Below are 19,626 nucleotides of genomic sequence, written 5' to 3' on the forward strand. Positions count from 1 at the left end.
TGTAATGCTAGGAGGTAATTGATGCAGACGATGCAATATGTGGGTTTAACATAATTGTATGTTGCTTTGCAGGAGTCTTTTTGCTTTCAGTTAATAGAGTAAAGATTGCTTTCAAACCAATATAATTCTTTTATTAAAAAAACAACAACAACAACAACTGGAGGAGAGAGTCAAACAAAAACAAACAAAAAAAAAACAAAAAAACCCATCAGCAGTGAGGGGTATGGGGGAAGGGAAGGTCCCAGGAAGAAGAGGGGTCCCGGGACGGCTAAAGATTTGTGTATGTCTAGGGATCATATCCAACCTTCTCCTTTGGAGCACAATGCAACGGGTACTGTGCTTCAGCAGGGCCAACTGCAGAGGGATGGGTGTTGAGTGCAGTGGGTAGTGGGAGTCCACACTGCTGGACTGTAAGGTGGGAGGAGTGGAATGCCTCAAATATAGACAGGAGCCAGGAGGTTGATAAGAGTGTGTTGGCAGTGTCTGGGGGGTGCACGGGAAAGAGTTTTGTGACAGCGGCTGTAGGGGAAGGAGAGTGAAAAGCTGCTCGGTTTGAAGAGCTAGTATCACATGGAGCGTGTCTGCTTGGCACTCCATAACCTTTAAGAGCCGCTCTGTGGCTTCATTCTGGTGTGCCATGTTGTCCTTTCGGTCCTTCTTGCTGTCTCACCAGTCCTTCAATTCCTGTTTCTCAGCGGTGGAGTGCATCATAATGTCACTCAGAAAGGCCTCCTTAGTTCTTTGTTGCCGCACAGTGGCGCGGGAAAATTACCATTAATGCAGCAAAAACAAAGCAGCTCTGCCAAAGAATTTACGGCAGTGGATTGCCCAGTACCTCAACAAGAGTTTCCTGAAGATTCATAGACTCTAGGACTGGAAGGGACCTCGAGAGGTCATCGAGTCCAGTCCCCTGCCCTCATGGCAGGACCAAATACTGTCTAGACCATCCCTGATAGACATTTATCTAATCTACTCTTAAATATCTCCAGAGATGGAGATTCCACAGCCTCCCTAGGCAATTTATTCCAGTGTTTAACAACCCTGACAGTTAGGAACTTTTTCTTAATGTCCAACCTAAATCTCCCTTGCTGCAGTTTAAGCCCATTGCTTCTTGTTCTATCATTAGAGGCTAAGGTGAACAAGTTTTCTCCCTCCTCCTGATGACACCCTTTTAGATACTTGAAAACTGCTATCACGTCCCCTCTCAGTCTTCTCTTTTCCAAACTAAATAAACCCAATTCTTTCAGCCTTCCTTCATAGGTCATGTTCTCAAGACCTTTAATCATTCTTGTTGCTCTTCTCTGGACCCTCTCCAATTTCTCCACATCTTTCTTGAAATGCGGTGCCCAGAACTGGACACAATACTCCAGTTGAGGCCTAACCAGCGCAGAGTAGAGCGGAAGAATGACTTCTCGTGTCTTGTTTACAACACACCTGTTGATGCATCCCAGAATCACATTCGCTTTTTTTGCAACAGTATCACACTGTTGACTCATATTTAGCTTGTGGTCCACTATGACCCCTAGATCTCTTTCTGCCATACTCCTTCCTAGACAGTCTCTTCTCATCCTGTATGTGTGAAACTGATTGTTCCTTCCTAAGTGGAGCACTTTGCATTTGTCTTTATTGAACTTCATCCGGTTTACCTCAGATCATTTCTCCAATTTGAGGGAGATTCCCATGAAGTGAGGGAGTCAATTAACAGCCTGTTCCGCCGCTCTGACTAGGTATGCGGAGGGAGACAAGCCTACTTTCTGCAACTCTCCTTCCTCCAACAACTCACTTCAGTGATTCCCAAAAATCAAATCCACTTACCAGGCGCCTCCTTTCCAGTTTGCACTTTGCCAACATCCAACAGTTGTGACTGGCTAGCCTTCCCCGAGTAGAAAAGAGCTCCTGGATGCATGCATCTCGACCTCTGAGTCGTCCTCTGCCTCTGGGTCACTGTCCCTCTCTACATCCTCATCCAAGATTTCCTCCTCCTGGCTCAGTCCACTCTCGACTGGCACGCGAGCCACCAAAGTATCCACAGTAGTCTTTGCAGTGGAGGTGGGGTCACTGCCGAGTATCGCATCCAGCTCTTTGTAGAACCAGCAGCTCGTGGGCGCAGCACCGGAGCGGTGGTTTGCCTCCCGCACCTTGTGCTGGCATTTCGCAGCTCCCTCACTTTGACCCTGTACTGCAGTGTGTCCCGGTCATGGTCCCTTTCTGTCGTGCATCATGAAATCTGTCCACAAGTATCATAATTCCTATGGCTGGTGCTCCGCTAGGACTGGACAGCCTCCTCTCCCCAAATGCTGATGAGGTCCAGCAGCTCAGCATTGCTCCAAGTGGGGGATCACCTGGTGCGTGGAGCAGGCATGGTCACCTGGAAAGATGTGCTGAGACCACTGCACGCATCACCGAGCAAAGAGGAAAGAGACTTGCAAAATTCCAAAGGAATTTATGGGATGGGGATGACAGTTGGTCACCTCAGGGCAGGGCAGTAGAGTTTAAACCGATAACCAGAGAGGTGAGAACAGGCATTGTGGGACACCTCTTGCAGGCCAATCGGAGTGCTGTAATCAAGCAGGGTGTCCACACTGCCACCGCAGCGCTGTACCCCCGGCGCAGAAAGCTGGACACCTCTCACTGGGGTGTTGTTTTTAAAGCGCTACAAGTGCACAGTTTTTGCACACTACGGCCTGGTTCACACTACGCTGTTAAACCGATTTTAACGGCGTTAAATCGATTTAATGCTGCACCCATACACACTACACTGCTCTTTATATTGATTTAAAGGGCTCTTTAAATCGATTTCTGTACTCCTACAAAACGAGAGGAGTAACGCTAAAATCGATATTACTATATTGATTTAGGGTTAGTGTGGACGCAAATCGATGTTATTGGCCTCATTCTTTTACAGTAGCTACCCACAGTGCACCGCTCCAGAAATCGACGCTAGCCTCAGACCACGGACACACACCACCGAATTAATGTACCTCGTGTGGACGCGCACAATCGACTTTATAACATCTGTTTTATAAAATCGGTTTAAGCTAATTCGAATTTATCCTGTAGTGTAGACGTACCCTAAGTGGCTCGGCAGCGTGCACATCTCGGGAGTGACAACGCAGAAAGCTGCTTTCCTGCGCAGAAACTTGCCAGTGTTGACAGGGCCTAAGAGTGTATGTGTGGGGGTTATCTTTTATATTGCAGTTTAGGTAGCCATGCACCCCCTTGTTATTGACTGTAAGAGCAATCCTAAGAGGCTTCAGAAGAAGCGCTTCCCCATGCTCAGCAGACAGGGGGAGGGACATTCTAACCAGAGCATGACATCTGCAGGGAGAAGAACTCTGACAAGACAGCTCTGAGAATTCAATATATATATATATGCACAATCCCTTGCTTTCTAGCCGATATCTGAAATGCTTTCATTAATAAGAGAAACAATATAACTCTTGTTATTTAGGGCTAGATTTTGCTACCCTTACTTGTTATGTAGTACCTTAATCAGCATGTAGTCCTATTGATTTCAGTGGGGCTACTTGTGGAGACTGGTATTCCACAGGGAAGCACAGATAGCAGAATATGATCATGAAAGGGACTGATAGAGAGAGAGACGTGTCCACACAATCAGAATTGATATCACTCAGAATTTATGTGTTATCTCTACCTTTGATACATCTTTGTGATAGGAATTCATTAAATGATGTAACCAATCTGAAAATGAAGTTTTCTAAGAATCCTGATTAAGCATATTTTTTTCTAAGTCTAACGATTTAACACAATATTTTTAAAAAATATTAAGTAAGAGTTAGTCAGGATTCTATTTAAGTTATATTGGTTCCCGAAAAGTTTCACAGAGTTTACTTTCATGGTGGCTTTTAGAAATTTAAGATTTGTACTAAACAGTTTGCTCAAGCCTTCCTCGCCTCCCCCACTACCTAAACTGCAGACACGCATACTCTATATACCACTGACTGGCAATCAGCTTTTTGTCCAATATTAATAAAATCAGAAATTACTTAATGGAGATGAACAAATGAGCAGTACGGGAGGTGAAGTTGAATGTGTTCTTGAAATTCAAATGACTCACCTGTCAATTGCAATTTCGACGTGTGGTGTGTAAAAAAACAACATTGACAGCTGCATGTCCCCCGGCTAACTCGCTTTTAAAAATGTGTCCCTGATGTCGACATGCTAAGCTGCAGCTTCAATCTTCTCAAAGAGACGCTGATCGGATTATGGGCCAGGACTTTTCTACATGTCTCTTTCTCTTCCTGTCAGCTGCTCCGTGCCTGCTCGCAGCCTTTCCCTACCCAGCTGAAGGTGGGGTTTGTCTGGGGCTCTCCTTTCACACCTGGCTGGGATGACAGCCGCAGGGGCAGGCGGACAGCAGTGGGTGTGTGCAGCGAGAGTTGTCATGGCTCCTGCATCCCAGAAGCGGAGCTAAGATGAGCTCGGAGTTTCGGATCAGCCGAACGAAACTACAGCTGCTGCCGGGGATTTTTGTACTGCCGGCGGGGGCTTGTACGTAGCCGCGTGCGGCGGGAAAACCCAGCGGGGCTGTTTCGCTGTGGGGAGGGGGGAGCACTGGGTGTGGGGCAGAGACGCAGCTGTCTGGCTGCGAAGGGGGGATTTCCCCCTGGCCCCTCTCGCTGGACATGTGAGAGCAGGAGACGCGCGGTGATTTCAGGGAGGCGGCGCTCCCCGGCCAGGGCGTCCCTGGGGCTCGTCCCAGCCTTGCCGGGAGCAGCTGGAGTTCCCTCCCTTCCCAAACGCCTCCCGCGGCCCCGGGGATTCCTGCGCCCGGGACGGGATAACTCACTTAACCGCTCGCCGCCGCGTGCGAAGCTGGGAGCTCCAGGGACGCGGGGCTTTCTGCCGAGATGGCTTAAAAGTGGAGAGAAAAATCCCCCCGGTGTTTGCATCGACACTGCCCCGGCCGCCCCTACACGTGTTCGGGAGCCGGGCCGCTGCTCTCAGGGGCTCCGGGCTGAATTGTGGGGGGCGAGGAGGGCTCACGGAGTGAGTGTGCTTGGCTCTGACTGGGAGTGCTGTGTAGAGCGGGGTGGGAGGGGCTTAGTGGACGAATTGGGGGTGGAGCTCAGTGAGTGGGGGGGTGTATCCATGGGGGCCTCGGTAGGTGAGGGATGTGGGGGGCGGTAGCTGGGGGGGGCTCTCTGTAGATGAGGTGTGGGGGAGGGGTAGTTGGGGGAATCTCCCTGGGTGAGGAGCAGTGGGGGGACAACAGGTAGCTGTGGAAGTTTCAGTTGGTGAGTTGTAGGGGTCTCAGTACACTGGGGTGCCCCCTTCCCTGTGTGGCGACTGGGAACAGCAGCTGTGTAAGTGTCCCCCCTTGGGAGAGGTAATCCCCCTCCCCCAGCACCTCTCCCAACTCCCAGGAGTGGGGATCATGGTGCTGCTGTCTGGGGATGGGACAGGTGCCGGGGAGTCACGTGGCCCTGGAGAGAGTCTGAAGGGAAAGCAGCAGGAGGTCTGGCCCAACTCAAGGGGGGAGAAGGATGCACAGGGCCTGGAAGGGGAGCAGCAGGAACAGGTGGTGGCAGCAGCGGAGGAGGAGGAGGACTATGAGGAGTATGAGGATTTCTCGGAGCTGCCCGACACCTGCAGCATCGCCTCGGATGATTCCTTCTACCCACCTTGTGCTGAGGAGGATGAGGAGGAGAGCTGGTCCCTGAGGGAGTCGGATGTCAGCAGCCCTGAGCAGCTGAGCCTCTTCCGAGCCTGCTGTACCAACAACGCCGTGGTGCTGAGAGCACTGATGCGCCAGGGGCCTGAGGAGGAGGAGGTGCGGGAGACAGACCGCAACAACCGGGTGAGCCAAGCGTGGCCGGGCTGCAGCCCACATCTCCCCTGTGCCCTGCCACCTCTCATTCAGTCCCCAGCCCCGCACACAGCCAAAGCCTTGCCCCACCACTGCACCTGGATACCACCCATTCACACAGGTCCCTTCCCTGCCCTGTCTCACCCCCCTCGCTTCACTCACAATCGCAGCAGAATTTCTCCACCATCACATGCATCAGACCCTGCTGCGCCATCCTGCTCAGCTTCCACCTCATACACACACTCTGACCCTCTCTTCAACTGTCCCCCAGTCTCCTGCCCAACACACTCTGAATGCATGCTGACCCTATGCAGATTTTATACCATGCCCATCTCTGTAGCATCTGAGCTATTGTTTTCCAAGGCGCTCTGCAGACTCAGGCAGACATCACTGCATTGTTCACACTCAAGTCACGTTCTCAAGCTTTTCTTTGCACTCACAAGGGCTAGAGCCTTTAAAAAAATAATAGCTGATATTGTAATGTAATCATGACTCCAGGATTTGGGGGCTTTCCAGCGTAGACATATACTGCCTGTACCTTAATCTGACCCTGTACATCCTCTTTGGCCTCCATTCTATCAGCACTAATGCAACACTTCCAACACACACCCAGACTCTCTCTCTCCTCAAATATGCCTTCCAAACCCCAATGTGTACAACCAACACCCCTAAAATTCCCTTTATTATGCTTCCTAAACATACACACCACACTGGTCTCTTCTGTCCTCTCCTGTTTTCCAACAACTCCCCAGACACCCAGTAATTTTGAAATACTTTTGAGTTTGGCTCCTGTATTCTTTATACACTCTTGGCTTCACTCACACACTTTGTATATATCTCTAACGCTATCCTTTGCCTCCCACACTCCTGACTCCGCCATTCAAACACACCTGGCTATCCCACACACCCGAATTCATCCTCTATCTCCCCATACATACCTATGCTTCTATCACACATCCTGACCCCCATGCCTGCACCCACACCTGACTCTGCTATATGCTCTGTCCTCACATTCTGAAACTTACTCAGCTTTGGTAACACCCAAACATGCACTCACGCCCCGTGTGAACCTATACTTGTTTGCTCACTTAGAGAACATACACTTGAATATGCTGGAAGTAAAAAATGAAGGCATTATGGTATCACTTGCTTTGTAGGGGTTTTAGGGAGAAGCATGCATCCACATTCCTAGATGGGGTAGGAACACAGACCAAGTAGTACCCTTATGCACAAGAATGGAGTCAAAAAAGCATAGACCTTAAAACACACACTGACTAAAATAACTTTCCATCTTCCTTGGACAAATAGGGCTCCATTTAAAAGAGGGGAGGAATGGTGGTCAAGTTTCCTTACGAAAATAAATGTTTTACCCATGCAAGTTTGAAACACCAGGTAGTTTCCCAAGCTCATCTTCTCAGTTTTGTTTTTAGTTGGTTTCTTGTTCAAACAGATTTGTAGAAGGAATGACTTTATTACTAATCATTTTTATTTGCCAGAAGTAAACCAACTGCTCTCCTGCCCCATCTCTGCACCAAGATACTTTACATTTCTTATTATTGATCAAGGTTAATAATTTTCTCTTTCTCTGTCTTCTCTCTCTCTTTACAATACTATTTATTTATACTAAAATATAAGCATTTTCTCAGCTTTGAAAATATCAAACAAGGTTTAATGAGTTTCTATGCTAAAAACTGAGCATCTAGGAGTATTTTTTTTCTGATTTCATATACATCTATATGTATTCTGGTTTCAACAGTTTTGATTGGTCAGGCACTCAATTTGATTAATTGGTGGGACAGATTTCTTTCACTAAAGTGAATGATATGTAATAGGCTCAGATAAGCTGCACAATGAAGATTCACAGCAGTAACTCCAGAATTAAGACTGACAGTTCCAATTAAAAGCTCAGTTTGATGCTCTCTACCTCATTTTTCCACACAGACAGAAAATCTCCCCAAATTTTTTTCAGCTTGAAATTGTCCATGCTTAGGAGATCAGATATGATAATTCTGAAAGAAAGCCAGAGTATAATAAGGCAACTCATTTTCAAGTTCTGATCAAATTAGTGGCTTTTCACTGTTTGACCTACTTTGACCTCAAGACTTCAAAATAATTTTTACTTATTTATCCCTATTGAAAACTAGTGCAGTTTTAGTCTTTAGGAATTCACAAGTCTTTAGTCACATAGTTTCCCCCCACCCCATGACCATTATAAACTCTCATGGAAGCCTATAGATCTGGGGTTGTCAAACTTCATTGCACTGTGACCCCCTTCTGACAACGATAATTACTACATGACCCCAGGACAGGGAACTGAAGCATGAGCCCACCTGATCCGGGTGGGGGGCCAAAGCCAAAACCCCAGGGCTTCATCCCTGGCCATGCGGCCTGTAACCTGAGCTCCGCCACCCTGGGCTGAAGCCAAAGTCTGAGCCCAGGCAGTGGGGCTTGGGATTGGGCTTGGGTCCTGGGCCCCAGCCAGTCTAATGCCAGCCCAGGTGACCCCATTAAAATAGAGTTTTGACCCACTTTGGGGTCCTCACCCACAGTTTGAGAGTCGTTGCTATAGATATTATAAACTCTTTGGTATTGTAAACTCCATGAACTCTGTTTTGGAAGTGAGAGGCTCTTGCACATGAGAAGAAGTTTAGTGGAGTGAGAGTTCTGAGCATCAGAAGGGAAAGAGAGGGTCTGACTCAGGGACCATGATGAGGCTATAAGTGAGCTCTGAAGCACGTATTGCAGGAGACATTGCTACAGAGCTTATAATATCCTTTCTATGGAGTTTATACAGACAGTCCAGCAACACGTGGCATTTACAGATAGGTTACTCATGGGCAAAACTTGTTTTTAAACTTAACTCCCCAGTAAAGTGAAGGGTCTGGCCAAGCTTATAAACTCCACTTGTGCTCATAGTTTCTAAGCAGCTGTGACTAACAACTAGTTTCAAGGAGACCGTGCTATTTCACAAGAACAGTAGTTGATTCCAGAACCATGCTTAATTGTGTTTCACTGAACAGCATAAATGTCTTTATAGGTATAGTTATACTGTCAGGAGATAAGAGTCTAAAGTGTGTTTTTATTTTCATAATTTAAAAAAAAATACTTTCCTTAAATACACCATGAAAAATCATAAACAAAACACCTTATGAAGAGTCTGTTATGATTGTTACAACATATCAATTGCTTTGATTAAATTCCTCATTGGAATATTGTAGTTATAAAAGAAAAATAGACCAAAATTTTTAAAGATGAGTTCATAAATACCCACTTGAGAGCATAAATGTGAGTATCAATTTTTCAAAATCTTAGCCTTAAAACAAAAGCAATTCTGAGTTAAGTTTACATTTATGAAGAAACAAAAGTCTGAAAATTCTAAGTTAATGTCCACAAATAAACTTCATTCTTTCCCTTCTCTTCCCATGTCCTTGAATTCTATGTTCCAGAGACAGTCTTATATCCCTCCACCACTCTTTTCATATATTTCCTTTATGAAGCACATACTTTCCTGTGAGGGGAGACAAGAAGGGATTAAAGGCCCAGTTAGTCATATTCACTTCACCTGGGCAGTAATTAGGCAGTTACTTGGCAGACAGAGAACTGGGGGCGGGGGTGCGCGGGAGGAGGAGATAAGGAAGTATCAGATGATAACTCAGACACCTAGACCTTATAAATAGGCTGAGAGAGTTCATCAGGGAAAGAAGCTACAGGGAGTAGACAGGGAGGTTGTTTCCTAAGAAGGGTTGACATGCCAGAGATCCTTAGGATATTTCCACACTGCACCTGGATGCAAGCCTCCTAGCCTGGCTACACAGACTTGTGTTAGTAAGACTCACACTGAAAATAGTAGATGTTGCTTTGAGGTTGTGGCTTGGGCTGAGCTCAGGCTTGGGCTCTCAAGTTTGTCCTTCCTCTCTGCCCCTCTCCATCCCGTGCTACCATTAACGTAAGAACATAAAAATGGCCATAGCTGGGTCAGGCCAAAGGTCCACCCAGCCCAGTATCTGTCTACCAAGAGTGACCAATGCCAGGTGTCCCAGAGGGAGTGAACCTAACAGGTAATTATCAAGTGATCTCTCTCCTGCCATCCATCTCCATCCTCTGACAAACAGAGGCTAGGGACACCATTCCTTACCCATCCTGGCTAATAGCCATAATGGACTTAACCTCCATGAATTTATCTAGTTCTCTTTTAAATGCTGTTATAGTCCTAGCCTTCACAACCTCCTCAGGCAAGGTGTTTCACAGGTTGACTGTGCGCTGTGTGAAGAAGAACTTCCTTTTATTTATTTTAAACCTGCTGCCCATTAATTTCATTTGGTGGCCCTTAGTTCTTATGATAACAAGTAAATAACTTTTCCTTATTCACTTTCTCCACACCACTCAGGATTTTATATACCTCTATCATAGCCCCCCCCTTAGTCTCCTCCTTTCGAAGCTGAAAAATTCTAGCCTCTTTAATCTCTCCTCATATGGGACCCATTCCAAACCCCTAATAATTTTATTTGCCCTTCTCTGAACCTTTTCTAGTGCCAGTATATCTTTTTTGAAGAGAGGAGACCACATCTTTATGCAGTATTTAAGATGTGGGCGTACCATGGATTTACATAAGGGCAATAAGATCTTTTCCATCTTATTCTCTATCCCTTTTTGATTGATTCCTAACATCCTGTTTGCTTTTTTGACTGCCGCTGCACACTGCGTGGATGTCTTCAGAGAACTATCCACAATGACTCCAAGATCTCTTTCCTGATTAGTTGTAGCTAAATTAGCCCTCATCATATTGTACGTATAATTGGGGTTATTTTTTCCAATGTGCATTACTTTACATTTATCCACATTAAATTTCATTTGCCATTTTGTTGCCCAATCACTTAGTTTTGTGAGATCTTTTTGAAGTTCTTCACAGTATGCTTTGGTCTTAACTATTTTGAGCAGCTTAGTATTGTCTGCAAACTTTGCCTCCTCACTGTTTACCCCTTTCTCCAGATCATTATGAATAAGTTGAATAGGATTGGTCCTAGGACTGACCCTTGGGGAACACCATTAGTTACCCTCTCCATTCTGAAAATTTACCATTTATTCCTATCCTTTGTTCCCTGTCTTTTAACCAGTTCTCAATCCATGAAAGGATCTTTCCTCTTATCCGATGACAACTTAATTTATGTAAGAGCCTTTGGTGAGGGACCTTGTCAAAGGCTTTCTGGAAGTCTAAGTACATTACGTTTGAAACCCTGTGCTCCAGCCCAAAGGGATTTGGACTAGCCAATTCTTGCAGCTGGTCTGCAAGGGACACCGGATCTGAAAACTCCTGCAACGTCACACACTGATACAAATAGACGCACTGGTGGTGAGTGTGCATCCTTACACTTCTTCATAGCCTACCTAATAATCTATGAACTGTATGCTGTCTGGCTGGGAGCCACCTACCAAAGGTGAAGCCTTTTCTCAGCTTCCTGCTGTGAGCCAGACTCAGCAGCATCCAGTCTGATAGCTATCAGATGCAGCCCAAATATGGTTACTCTCCCTTGCTGTAGTTGAGACAACAGTTTTGCAGTCATTGCCTGCATAAGTTCCCCAAACATTCATCCACCTCACCATTCCGTGATCCTCTTTATGCAGAGTACAAAAACAGCACTATATAGTACTTATATTTTCCTCCCTTCTGCTGAGCCTGAGACATAACCATTTAGAAATCCACTGTGACCCTATATAATGTACCAATGCTAGCTGAAGATCCCAGAGGATTTAGCCTCACTCACCAAAACTTCTAACCTCAGGTATTCCGTATAGTTTATGGCAAAACTCCTAATTGACTTCAGTGGGACAAGGATTTCATCCAGAATGCCTTATATAGGTGGCAATTTACATCATGTGGCTAATATACACTATAGAGGAGAACGGGGGCTGTTGATCCTTAACTCTAAATTTCCAGACTTCCAAATATTTATTTTTTCATAAATTTAACTTAGAACTTCTGGACTTTCAAAAATTTAAAATAACACCAAAAGTTTAATATCCTAAGCAAGTTTTTAGCAGATATCTCTGATAGCCCTTTACAGCCTTGTCTGTGTATCTCTTGTTCAGTTAGAAAAATTAATTTTAAAAAGTCTATGTAATTGAGTTGTTAAACATTTGATTTGGTCAGGGCAGAGCAAGTTTCTTTAAAAAAAGGTAGCCTTGTTTCTAATACATATGGCAATTATCCTCCTAAAATAAATATTTGTAACTATGGCAGAAAATATATTAATTATCTGCTTGATATTTCCATAACTTCCTTTTAGAGTTGAGCCTCTCCTCAAAACCTGGTGATGCAAACGTGCTATTATTCCTTCCTCCTCTTCAGTTCTTCACTTTCTCTTATCCATAGATCTCCCTTGCAGTTCTGTCGAGTGCTGAAAAAAATTTGATAAATTGTTTCATTTTGGAGGATTTTTAAAACTTTTTTAAAAACAAAGATTGAGATAATTTGGTGAATTCATGCACAAATTTGAAAAACGTTTTGGTTGACCTGAATCTCTAGTTTTTTGGTCAAACAAAAGTGTTATCCAAAAAAATTCACCTAGCTTTAGTTAGGATCACATCAGCCTGGGAACCCAGGATCTCCAAAAAGCATGTTATAGAAATTTGGGTTGGTGCCAATCATTGACATAGTGGAGTTGCGGGGGAAGGACTTTCTAGGGGATAAATTCTGTTGGAGAGATCCACAGTCACATAAATATTGAGTAGAAATGCTTTTGTGCTTGCAATGTGGATCTGGGTGTGGCTATGCAAAGAGTTTTCAGACCTTCATTGCCCAAGTAGTCTCCCCATTGGACCAATAGGTAGTTTCATACCTGAGGCTACAGTCAAACTTGTCATTGCACAGTACTGTATGCCTTGCTCGGCCTGCAAACATAGTGACAGCTTTTTAGCCAGGCTTCAGAGTGTTCTGTAATTCTGTGCAGCTACAGAATTTGTCTTTGCCAAAGATTTCTGTTCCAGAATTTATGCTTTTAAACAAAAATGTTTCTAGTGTTGTAAAGATTGAAAATATGAATAAAATGTAAACCAATGCAGTCTTCGTGAACCTTCAGACTGCCTGGAAAAACAACTCGGGTGTGAACTGCCAAAAATCATTGTTGCATACCCCAGTAGTTTGAATCAACCCCAGTAATGAATCAGACCCACAAAAACCAAGAGATTGGCTCAAGAAGATTTTTAAAAAGATTAAATCATATTTAATATTGCCAACTCTTGCAAATTTTCAGTAATGTGCTTTTGGTCTTTGCTGCAGGCAGCTCTTACTGGAGAAGCCATCTGAGCTCATGCACTACACAAATGTACAGTAAGAGTTTTCCCAAAGAGCCTACAATCTAGTGCAAAGCATGGTGGTGAGTTTGTGATATGGAAGCTGAAACTGATAGAGAGGATACAAAATATGGTTGCCAGTTTTGGTTGGACATATTCCTGGAGATTTAATCACATGACATTATCTTTAATTAAAGATTAATCTTTAATTCCTCGAGACTCCTGGCAACCCTAATACCAAACCTCCATCAGACATGAATAACTTTTAGTCTCCGCTGACCTGGGCAGGATTCAATTTGGCGACAGGTGCGCTATTACCAACACCCTGAGGCATCCAGGAACACATAACTAATGCAGGGCCGGCTCTAGCCATTTCGCCGCCCCAAGCACGGCAGCATGCCGCAGGGGGCGCTCTGCCGCTCGCCGGTCCTGCGGCTCCAGTGGACCTCCCGCAGACGTGCCTGTGGGAGGTCCACCGGAGCTGTCTGCCGCCCTCCCGGCAACCGGCAGAGCGCCCTCTGCAGCATGCCGCCCCAAACACGCACTTGGCATGCTGGGGCCTGGAGCTGGCCCTGACTAATGCTACATTTTTGAGAATCGGATTTGCTATCTGGCAAGATAAGTTTATAAAAAGAAGTTCTGACCTTTTGCCAGTTTACACAGGCAGGGCCTTCTGCTCTCGGGACATGGGCAACATCTCTCCCACACTGCTCTCAGTCTGGGTCTACGGTACAGCGTTAGGTCAACATAAGGCATCTTACATCAACCTAATCATGTCAGTGTACACACAACAGCTTTGCTCTCGCTGATGTAAGTGCCTGTGATGTTCCCCTCTGGTGTTAACAGACCAGTGATCTGCTAGGTCACTCCAATCCTTGACTCTGGGGAGCCAGCATTACCCTGCTCTGCTGTGAGAACCCCCTCTCCTGGGCTGTTAATGCACAGCCTCTGTCATGTAAGATGCTCCTTGGATTGTGCAACTGAATGACACTAGCCAATACTTCTAGTCCCAAACACAACACTAGGAACCTCTGTCTTGCAGTGTCCAGTTATGCCTGGTGGATGCTGCAAGCTTATATGAGTCCATCAATTTAACAAAGAAAAAGGTATGTACCAGGCTTGTTATCCCAAGGGGAGTCTCTGACACGCTTCAGATCAAACACACTGCTTCAGGTAGAATAAACAAACAGATTTATTAAATATAACAATAGATTTTAAGTGATTATAAGTCAAAGCAAAACAAGTCAGATTTGGTCAAATGAAATAGAAGCAAAACTCATTCTAAGCTGATCATAACGCTTTCAGTGCCCTTACAAAATTAGATGCTTCTCATTACAGGCTGGCTGGCTGCCCTTCAGCCAGGCTCTCCCCTTTGATCAGCGCTTCAGTCACTTGGTGTGGTCTCTGTAGATGAAGGGGGAAGAGAGAGGAAGAGCATGGCAAACGGCTCTTTCTTCTATCATGTTCCTTCTTCCCTCTTGGCTTTGCCTCCACCCTCTCAGAGTCAGGTGAGCATTACCTCATCGCAGTCCCTAACTGACCAAAGGAAGGGATTTAAACTAGGTTCACTGGGGTAAGAAGACCAAGGCCCTGAGGTAAGTGGGGAAGTGGGATACCGGGAGGAAGCATGAGCAGGAGAGCACAAGAGGGGAGGACTGCCTCATACTGAGAAAGCAGGAGATCAGCGAGTTATCTTAAGTTCCTATACACAAATGCAAGAAGCCTGGGAAACAAGCAGGGAGAACTGGAAATCCTGGCACAGTCAGGGAACTGTGATGTGATTGAAATAACAGAGACTTGGTGGAATAACTCACATAACTGGAGTACTGTCGTGGATGGATATAAACTGTTCAGGAAGGGTAGGCAGGGCAGAAAATGTGGGGGAGTTACACTGTATGTAAGAGAGCAGTATGACTGCTCAGAGCTCCAGTATGAAATTGCAGAAAAACGTGAGAGTCTCTGGATTAAGTTTAGAAGTATGAGCAACAAGGGTGATGTTGTGGTGGGAGTCTGCTATAGACCACCAGACCAAAGGGATGAGGTGGACAAGGCCTTCTTCCTGCAACTAACAGATGTTACTAGATCACAGGCCCTGGTTCTCATGGGATACTTCAATCACCCTGACTCCCCCAGGGAACTGAAGGGAAGGATCCCCTGGGAGAATAACATGAGGGGGAAAGGAGTCCAGGATTGCTGGCTGTATTTCAAAGAATACTTATTGAGGTTGCAGGAACAAACCATCCCGATGTGTAGAAAGAAGAGTAAATATGTCAGGCAACCAGCTTGGTTAACAGTGAAATCCTTGCTGATCTTAAACGCAAAAAAGAAGCTTACAAGAAGTGGAAGATTGGACAAATGACCAGGGAGGAGTATAAAAATATTGCTTAGACATGCAGGAGTGAAATCAGAAAGGCAAAATCACACTTGGAATTGCAGCTAGCAAGAGATGTTAAGAGTGACAAGAAGGATTTCTTCAGTTATGTTAGCAACAAGAAGAAGGTCAAGGAAAGTGTGGTCCCCTTACTGAATGAAGGAGGCAACCTAGTGACCGAGGATGTGGAAAAAGCTAATGTTCTTAATGCTTTTTTTTGCCTCTGTCTTCATGAACAAGGTCAGCTCCCAGACTACTGCACTGGGCAGCACAGTATGGGGAGGAGGTGATCAGCCCTCTGTGGAGAAAGAAGTGGTTCAGGACTATTTAGAAAAGCTGGGTGAGCACAAGTCCATGTGGCAGGATGCGCTGCATCCGAGAGTGCTAAAGGAGTTGGCATGTGTGATTGCGGAGCCATTGGCCATTATCTTTAAAAACTCATGGCGATGGGGGGAGGTCCCGGATGACTGGGAAAAGGCTAATGTAGTGCCCATCTTTAAAAAGGGGAAAAAGGAGGATCTGGGGAACTACAGCCTCACCTCAGTCCCTGGAAAAATCATGGTGCAGGTCCTCAAGGAATCAATTTTGAAGCACTTAGGAGAAGAAAGTGATCAGGAACAGTCAGCATGGATTCACCAAGGGCAAATCATGCCCAACTAACCTAATTGCCTTCTATGATGAGATAACTGGCTCTGTGGATGAGGGGAAATCAGTGGACATGTTATTCCTTGACTTTAGCAAAGCTTTTGATATGGGCTCCCACAGTATTCTTGCCAGCAGGTTAAAGAAGTATGGGCTGGATGAATGGATTGTAAGGTGGATAGAAAGCTGGCTAGATCGTTGGGCTCAATGGGTAGTGATCAACAGCTCCATGTCTAGTTGGCAGCTGGTATCAAGTGGAGTGCCCCCAGGGTCGGTCCTGGGGCTGGTTTTGTTCAATATCTTTATTAATGAACTGGAGGATGGCATGGACTGCACCCTCAGCAAGTTTGCAGATGGCATTAAACTGGGAGGAGTTGTAGATACACTGGAAGGTAGGGATAGGATACAGAGGGACCTAGACAAATTAGAGGCTTGGGCCAAAAGAAATCCGATGATGTTCAACAAGGACAAATGCAGAATCCTGCACTTAGGACGGAAGAATCCCATGCACTGCTACAGACTAGGGATTGAATGGCTAGGCAGCAGTTCTGCAGAAAAGGACCTAGGGGTTACAGTGGATGAGAAGCTGGATATGAGTTGACAGTGTGCCCTTGTTGCTAAGAAGGCTTACGGCATTTTGGGCTATATAAATTGGGGCATTGCCAGCAGATTGAGGGACGTAATCATTCCCCTCTATTCGACATCGGTGAGGCCACATCTGGAGTACTGTGTCCAGTTTTGTGCCCCACAGTACAAGAAGGATGTGGAAAAATTGGAAAGAGTCCAGAGGAAGGCAACAAAAATGATTAGGGGACTGGAGCACATGACTTATGAGGAGAGGCTGTGGGAACTGGGATTGTTTAATCTGCAGAAGGGAAGAATGAAGGGGATTTGATAGCTGCTTTCAACTACCTGAAAGGAGGTTCCAAAGAGGATGGATCTAGACTGTTCCCAGTGGTACCAGATGACAGAACAAGGAGTAATGGTCTCAAGTTGCAGTGGGGGAGGTTTAGGTTGGATATTAGGAAAAGCTTTTACACTAGGAGGGTGGTGAAGAACTGGACTGGGTTATCTAGGGAGGTGGTGGAATCTCCTTCCTTAGTGGTTTTTAAGGTCAGGCTTGACAAAGCCCTGGCTGGGATGATTTAGTTGGGAATTGGTCCTGCTTTGAGCAGGAGGTTGGACTAGATGACCTCCTGAGGTGCCTTCCAAACCTGATATTCTTGTGTTCTAAGGGGGTGTCTCGTTCAAGAATCCAACAGTGTCCTTTGTTCCTGTGAGGCTGAGCTGGGTTTGTCCCATACATTCCCTTATGCGGTGTGAACTTCCCCTCTGCTCTGAGGGAGTTTTTGCCTTGGCTTGTTTTAAGCCATGAGGACACATTCTCAGCCTCATAACTATACACATGAAATTACTACCTATAACATTACTATAACAATGATTACTATAACATTTCTTTAACAACAATGCTCAGTGCATCATGAGCCTTCTGAAGACACCTGACATGGCAAACTTTGCATTAGATACCACACAATTAAATTATAAGGATGAACTTGGGGGTGCTCAGTGTTCCACTGAGATACAGAACGTTGCAGAGCCCTACTATACTGACATAATAACCCCACCTCCACGAGACGTTTGTGTTGGTGTAGTTAGGGTGACACAGTGTCCGTGTAGATGCTGCGTCACTTATATCTATTGGCTGTCATTTTTGCTGGGCTACTGTCCAGTCTCTCCTCCAAGCCAGAATGCCATTCAGCTCCCTGCTCCTCGATGGGGATGGGGCAGCCGCACTGGGTTTCTCGGCTCCACCCTCCCTGCTCGGAATGGGGCAACCAACCAGATATTGGGAGCTGATCACCCTGCTGGGAGCCCATGTGCCCTCCCAGGGACTCCGCTGCCACTGGGAGCTCCACGCTTGGAGTCTGGTTGGCTGCCATGCTCCTGACAGAAAGTTGAGGGATGGGGGGTGGGAGGGCACATTCCCAGCGGGGAGGGGAGAGATGAGAAGCCCGGTGTGGCTGCTCTGTTCCTGGCAGGGAGGGGGAAGCCGAGGGCGGGGGATTGGTAGCCGGGCTCCCTCCAGGGAGCTGTGCACGGTGCTGAGAGCCCTGGGTCTCAGCCACCCACGCTGCTGCTCTGAAGCCAGTGGAAGTACTCCTGGTGAGGACATGCACCACCAACAGAAAAAGTATCAGAGGGATAGTCGTGTTAGTCTGGATCTATAAAAAGCAACAAAGAGTCCTGTGGCACCTTATACACTAACAAATGTATTGGAGCATAAGCTTTCGTGGGTGAATACCCACTTTGTCAGACTCATGTAATGGAAATTTCCAGAGGCAGGTATAAATATGCAGGCAAGAATCAGTCTAGGGCAGTGTGGACATCAACCACTGCAATAATTACTGTGGTGGCTGTAAGTCTACGTAACATAGGTTGACTTAAGTTTGCAGTGTTAGACATGCCCTCAGTAGCAAACATGTTCTAAGTCTACTTATCTTAAAGAAACAGCTCCCATTAACCAAATACCAATAATAAATAAATAACAGTAAAGCTAATTTTTGAACAATTTCCACATTCACCTCTAAATACATTTTGCAATATAAATTCATTCTGAAACTATAATAAAGAACCGAATGATCAGACACATAGATGAACATGATTTGTTGGGAAGAATCAGCATGGTTTATGTAAAGGGAAATCATACCTCACCAATCTACTAGAATTCTTTGAGGAGGTCAACAAGCATGTGGACAAAGGTGATTGAGTGGATATAGTGTACTTAGATTTTCAGAAAGCCTTTGACAAAGTCCCTCACCAAAGGCTCTTAAGCAAAGTAAGCTGTCATGGGATAAGAGGGAAGGTCCTCTCATGGATCAGTAACTGGTTAAAAGATAGGAAACAAAGGGTAGGAATAAATGGTCAGTTTTCAGAATGGAGAGAGGTAAATAGTGGTGTCCTCCATGGGTCTATACTAGGACCAGTACTGGTCAACATATCATAAGTGATCTGAAAAAGAGGGTAAACAGAGAGGTGCCAAATTTGCAGATGATTTAAAACTACTTAAGATAGTTAAGTCCAAAGCAGACTGTGAAGAGTTGCAGGGGTGTTGCAAGGCTACTTTAGGGGGTAATGGTATTGCCATTCTCACTTTTGCAGTGCCTTCGGAGCTGAGCAGCTGCAGAGTGGCAGCTGTTGGCCAGGTGCCCAGGTCTGAAGGCAGCTCTCAGCCAGAAGCAGCACAGAAGTAAGGGTAGCAATACCATACCATAACACCCTTACTTCTGCACTGCTGCCTTTAGAGCTAGGTGGCCAGAGAGTGACGACTGCTGACTGAGGCCCAGTTCTGCAGGAAGCAGTGCAAAAGTAAGGGTGGCAATACCATACTTTGCCATCTTACTTCTGCACTGCAGCTGGCAGTGGCTCTGTCTTCAGAGCTGGGCTGCCAACAAGCAGCCGCTGCTCTTATATACATCTGTTTTTTTTGCACTCC

At 45.7% G+C, this 19,626-nt stretch overlaps 1 protein-coding gene across 1 annotated transcript in view; it reads left to right on the plus strand.

The window, feature by feature from the left end:
- The first annotated feature begins 5,398 nt into the window (after positions 1-5,398).
- The window catches only part of ANKRD33B (ankyrin repeat domain 33B), a 126,818-nt gene continuing 112,590 nt past the window's right edge, over positions 5,399-19,626 (plus strand). Inside the window, exon 1 of the mRNA XM_030551713.1 lies at positions 5,399-5,821. Within this exon, the coding sequence (XP_030407573.1) occupies positions 5,399-5,821 (423 nt within the window). The remainder of the gene's footprint in view (positions 5,822-19,626) is intronic.

Source organism: Gopherus evgoodei, chromosome 2, assembly GCF_007399415.2.
Source record: "Gopherus evgoodei ecotype Sinaloan lineage chromosome 2, rGopEvg1_v1.p, whole genome shotgun sequence".
In the NCBI taxonomy this organism is placed as follows: domain Eukaryota; kingdom Metazoa; phylum Chordata; order Testudines; family Testudinidae; genus Gopherus; species Gopherus evgoodei.